This window comes from Oenanthe melanoleuca, chromosome Z, assembly GCF_029582105.1.
Source record: "Oenanthe melanoleuca isolate GR-GAL-2019-014 chromosome Z, OMel1.0, whole genome shotgun sequence".
NCBI lineage: Eukaryota > Metazoa > Chordata > Aves > Passeriformes > Muscicapidae > Oenanthe > Oenanthe melanoleuca.
Window position 1 is genome coordinate 74437583 of NC_079362.1, and position 6000 is coordinate 74443582.

The 6000-nt window shown below is 46.5% G+C and overlaps 1 protein-coding gene across 6 annotated transcripts in view; it reads right to left on the reverse strand.

Annotated features, from left to right (window-relative positions):
• PIAS2 (protein inhibitor of activated STAT 2) overlaps nucleotides 1–3231 on the reverse strand; it is a 28097-nt gene extending 24866 nt beyond the window's left edge. For 2 of the 6 annotated variants that reach the window (XR_008842651.1, XM_056514884.1), the window contains exon 1: nucleotides 3137–3231. Coding sequence is in view for 4 of the 6 variants with exons in the window: in XM_056514884.1 (XP_056370859.1) it covers nucleotides 3137–3160 (24 nt within the window). In the remaining 2 variants the exon portion in view is untranslated. The remainder of the gene's footprint in view (nucleotides 1–3136) is intronic. The other 4 variants (XR_008842650.1, XM_056514886.1, XM_056514885.1 and 1 more) reach the window with 3 other exon arrangements.
• Between the last annotated feature and the right edge of the window lie 2769 nt (nucleotides 3232–6000).

Here is a 6000-nt window from a genome sequence, read left to right on the forward strand (position 1 = left end):
CTTCCAGCATTTAAAAACATGATTTTCCAGTAAATTTTGTGCACTCCCTCCTGCCAGAAAGGATATATTAGCATCCTTGTCAAGCAAATGAGTTATTTTCCACAATAGCTGTGAAACGGACCACAAGTGTCATAGACCAGTTTTGGCACAGAGTCTTTGTCTATACAGAGCCTTCTTTTTTGCCCCATAAAGATGACACTAACAAATTACTTCAAAATGTGATTAAACACAAACGATGAGCCTGATGCTATCACCTTAACTAGAGATCTGTTTCAAAGACTGCATGCACTCCACATTATTTGTTTCCACTTTAGAGTCAGGACGCCAGCAGAAACACAGAGGACCCAAGAATCCTAAGTAACAATATGTAACTGATCCTCTTAGCTGCAGTATTTTGTTGAGATTCAACAAGCCAAATCTTGGTGAGTTCAGAATCTGTTGGGAGCTGGAATTGCTTTCTCACAGATGGCTCTCAGAAGGAGCTGTAGTTCCCCACTTCTGGGCCAAAAAATGTGTCTACTCGTCATCTCTGGCCTCCACACCAGACTGATGATTCTGTTCCACATCCGCCTGTGCCTGAGTAATTCCTTCAACATCTACTGGGCTGCTCTGGAGAGGGGATTATGGATAAAGGTATGAGCCAGGTTTAAAAACACATCTGTGAACAGCAGCACTGGAAATGGTATCTCAAAACCAACTATAACTCTCAAACAGACACAACAGAGTTGTGCTCTCCACATCTTCTCAGCCACACCCCCTCAATACTCCAGAAACCAATAAACACTACTAGCCAATAAAAACTTAATCACATGGTCTGGAAGGGTAAGCCTTAGACCAGATATTTTCACCAATATCTCAAAACAGTAAATGTTTAAGAAAACGGATGATTCCAGAAGGCCTGAGGTAACAGCAGGTTTCTTCAAGTTTGGTTTCTTTCACTACAGCCTCACAGTTATAACCTCTGGGTCCCAGCTCCACAGAACTTTTACTGTGAAGATCCAGAGGATGCCAGGCATAGTCCTAACAAATATTAAAATGCTTCCTTGCCCTGAAAAGAAAAAAAAAAAAAGAAAAAAAGAAAAGGCTGCTCCTGTTTGCTTCCCTCAAGAAACAGGGTTTAAGAGAGAACTCTGACCTCCTGCCTTCAGTCAGTCCTTAAGAAATTACTAAAATAAATTCCACTCTCAAAATGGCCCAATTGGCCTTTTATAAAGCAGGTAGAGATGACACACTACAAGAAACTGCAATCAAGAGAGCAGCCAACAACACTGCCACAAAAACATTCAGCAGGTTAATCTACAAAGCAGCCATTTCAGATCACACCTAAAGGTCAATTCACAAAATCTACTGGGGGTGGGGGAATCTCTTTCATCTTTGGTCAGAAGCAGGAAAATTTGGTTGCCTGAAAAAAAAATTTAAGCCTCAAAACCAAGTGCCTGGTATTCAAGCAGGCACATTCAAATGCATCCCCAAATGCAAAAAGAAAAAAGGAAAAATTCAGCCATGGTCTTGCAGACATGAGGCAGACAATTACAGTCTCTTCCAAAACCTACCTAGAGCTTTCCCACAACAGGCTACAAATTATTATCAGATGGATATTGAACACTTAGAGAAACTCCAGGCACTCCCATTTACAAATAAGATGAATGGGGATACCAAAAGATATGTCTTCAGATCTTTTTTTTAAACTAGTGGCACCTCTTGAGTGATGAAAGGGCAGTCCTGCAGTTGGTCTGAAACCCAGTTCCCTTTTCCCTTCATACTTCCTGCACCACATCTATCTATGCACCTCAGTTTCTTGTCAATTTTAAAGGTATTCAGGAACCCAATGCCCCAAGGGAGACTATCAATACTTATTGATATCTAGAAAAGTGATTACACTGCCTTGGGAGAGACAGATCACAACCCCACCCGATGACTGGAGAGGAAGCGATAAAAGAAGAGTCACCACTGGCACAAAGTTTACACTGGGGCTTCAGCCAAAGCCTTTGAGACACCTTGGAATGAGGGCTGAGAAAGGGTGAGGACACCAAGCAAGAAAACGTGTAAACTCAAACACATATAAAGAGGAAAAAAACCCCAACACACAATGCTCGCTAACAAAAAAAAAAAAAAAACCAAAAAAAAAACCAAACAAAAAAAAACCACCAACAGTTCCTAAACCTAAAACTGAGATAGAGCACTGTTGTCCTCAGACAAAGAAACTCAGTTCTTTCCACTACATTTTTATAAGTGAGCTCCTCAGCTGCACTACCAGTGTTAGTGCTGGAGGAAGCCCCAGCAAGGGAAATTCTCTGGCGATGGCAGCACATTTCCCACTGCCACACCATCACCAGCTCTTCCTTTCCACTAAAGTACACCTCATAGTGCTCCCTATTTAACCGGGTTTTATCCCTCCTGCAACAAAGTCCAGGCTGCGGGGGGGGAGCGGCCTGCAAGCGGAATTCTCAGGAAGAATTCCACTTCTGCAAGTGTGGGTGCTTCTCAAGGACAACCTCCTCCTCCCACACAAAGATACCAGCGGATTGTTCAGGAAATAGGAGGAAAAGCACCAACTATGCAGTCAGCTCTTTGTGTACACACCTCAACAAAATGAAAGGACACGCACGCACACACCCACTCCGACAAATCTGCTACAGAGATTCCACCACCACAATATGAAAGATAATGAACCAAAGATAAAATAGAACTGAAAAGCAGCACTGGGTTTCACGCTGGGCAGGCACAGCTTTCCCGGTTGGAAAGCGGTCCATGGATTTCCAGAGATTCCACAACTATCAGCATTTTTAACAGCCTGGTGGTTATTCACCGCCCTCCCTTTAGCTGCACGGAGCGCGGGGCCCAGCAGGAGCCGTTCGAGCCCTGGGGCCGCTCGGCAGCGCCGAGATGGCTTTTAAAATGTCGGGAGGAGCAGGAAGAGCCTCCCCGGCGACGGCAGCAGCACAACCCGCGCGGCGGGAACGGGGACCCGGGCACTGACAAGGAGGGTCTCCCCAGGCAGACCCCGCCGACCCCCGGGAAGTCGGGGCGGGCCCGCTCCTTCCCTCCCTCCCTCCCTCTCACCCCGGGGATGGCGCGGGCACCCCAGCACCCATATCTTGCCCCGCCACCACCTCTCTCCCTCCTTCCTCCTCACCCGCAGCTCTTCGAAATCCGCCATTTTCTACCCGCCGCCGCCGGGCGCCGCCGCCACCATCATCGTGCACCCGGAGCGCGCTCCCGGCACGTGACGGGGAGGGCGGTCCGGCGGGAAGGGCGGCGGGGAGGGGAGCGGGGACCTGAGGGGAAACGGGGCTGGAGTGGCACGGACACAGCGGGAATCCTGAGGGGAAACGGGGCTGGAGTGGCACGGACACAGCGGGAACTCTGAGGGGAAACGGGGCTGGAGTGGCACGGACACAGCGGGAACCCTGAGGGGAAACGGGGCTGGAGTGGCACGGACACAGCGGGAACCCTGAGGGGAAACGGGGCTGGAGTGGCACGGACACAGCGGGAACCCTGAGGGGAAAGCAGGGCTAATGTACAGAAACACCGGGAACCCTGAGGGGAAACTGGCCCGCCGTGGTACAGACGCACCGGGAGCCCTGAGGGGAAATGGGGCTGGAGAGGTACAGACACGCCGAGAACCCTGAGGGGAAATGGGGCCAGGGTGGCACAGACACAGCGGAAACCCTGAGAGGAAACAGGGCTACAGTAGTACAGAGAAACCTGAGGGGAAAGCAGGGCTAATGTACAGAAACACCGGGAACCCCGAGGGGAAACTGGCCCGGGATGGTACAGACGGGGAACTGTGAGGGAAAATCAGTCCAGCTGCGTACACACACTCCAGTAGGTACCGGCCCCAGTTACACGGTACTCCTGCGGCAGCTCCGGGCTGTGAAGAATTCAAGTAGCCCTGGAAATGATCCCGAGGAGGATCACAGAATCACAGAAATAAGGATGATCTCTGGAGATCACCCAGACCAAACCTCTGGCAAGGCAGGGTCACACAGAGCAGGTCACACAGGAGCTCCAGGTGGGTTTGGAATGTCTCACAGAGGGAGATTCACAGACCTTCCTGCACCCCCCTCTACCAGAGCTGTGCCACCTTCAACATAAAGAAATTCTTCCTCATGCTGAAGTGAAACTTCTTGTATTTTAGTTAAGTTTATTTTATTTTATTGTATTTTATTTTAGTTTAGTTGTATTTGGTCGCTGGACACCACTGAAAAGAGTCCAGCACCATTCTCTGGACACCTGCCGTTGAGATGTTTATCTGCATTAATGAGATCCCCTCTCAGTCTCATGTAGGCTCAACATGCCCAGGTCTTGCAATCTCTCATGACAAGAGATGCTCCAGACCCTTCATCATCCTTGTGCCCTCCACTAGACAGTCTGCATTCATCCCTGTCTTTCCTATACTGAGGAACACAGAACTGGACACACTTGCCATGCTTCCTCCCCTCCAGCATTAACACTCTGCTCTTTAACTGAATTGTTCTATTAAAAACCAAACAAACAAAAAGAAAAACCAACCAAACCAACAAATCACAGAATAAAATAAATAAAACACATTCCAGTTTGCAATTGAAGTGGATTAAATAGAAAGCTTGTGATTTCACAGCCCAGTTTATCTACTCAATCAAGAGCACTTATAATTTGCATTATAATGATGATGCAGCACGTTTTATTAATAAAAAATGAAGGGAAAATGTCACCAGCAATAAGCTTCAAAACCTGGATAATGGGTTTCCTGCTGCAAGGGAGATGTTGGGACATTTACAGAAAAATAAACATTGAGGTGCAGCAGAGAATATTGTTTTCAAAAGCAGCCAGAGATCATTACCTAGTCACAACAATTACCTACTCACAACATTCAGTTCCATTGGCAACTTGGCTGTAAAACCAAACAACCGATTTATTGCAATAAAAAATAGCAAAGATTCAGCCAAGAAACAGGTGAGCAGCCAACACAACCCAAACAAGAAGATGAAGAGACACCGGGAAAAAAAGAGGCCTGAAATGCAAAGCATATCTGCTCATATTAACCAAAAGACAGCTACTTTTGCAGGATTGGCACATCCTGAGCAGCAATGACAACAGTAACTTATGGGCCAAGGGACAGGCAGCGTTGGCAGCAGGCTCTGTGAGGAGGGATGCTGGCAGGCAATTTTGGGAATGAATAGCTGAGCTTTTCTAGGGGATACTGATCCCTGCCATACACACTAGATGGGCACTTAATGCTGCTACAAGACCTGGACACCAAGGAGCTCAGTAACTAACATAATCAGTTATAATTTTGCTACAGCTTTCTGAGACAGGCTTTCATTTTATTTACTATTTACTTCAAGATAAACCCTTAAATGTGCCGAAGTTTTCCACTATAGGCACAGATACCTAGTCCTCTACACTAACAGCTTTTGTGCTTTGTCTTATGACACCCCTTACCTTGAAGATTTAAACATAAGGACTTCATTAATTTCAAACTCCTTCTGTTAGTCAAAACCAGGAATCGACAGGCTAATAAAACATGCCATCTGCCACACCACTGCATGAGTTCAACTCCTAAGAGCATAAAATGCTTATTTTTCCCTCCAATTCAATACCAGACTAAAGGGGCAAGCTGCAGGTTAGACTCTCTTAGATCATTAAAGCATGACCAGACCAAAGGCTTTTGTCCTTTTCACAAACCCTCAAGTGTTCCTTCCTTCAAACACACCAGGAAGGACATCAGTGCTCAAGCTCAGATCAGAGCCAAGCTGTTCTCTTCTAGTGTACACTCACCTCTTACTTCATAACAACATCTTTCAACCTTTCTATTCATCTTATCCCCTATATCTGAGGGGATAAGAGCAAACACTAATTTTATACCACATGCATAAGATAACAAGAGTTTACAGAGTAGCTTTCCCTAATATTTTACTGAAGAGTTCCTTCATCATATGTTGTTTTACTCCATCTTTCCCTCACAGCCTTTCTACTGCACATCTCTGGGGCCCTAACCTCAGGGGAAAAAAAAAA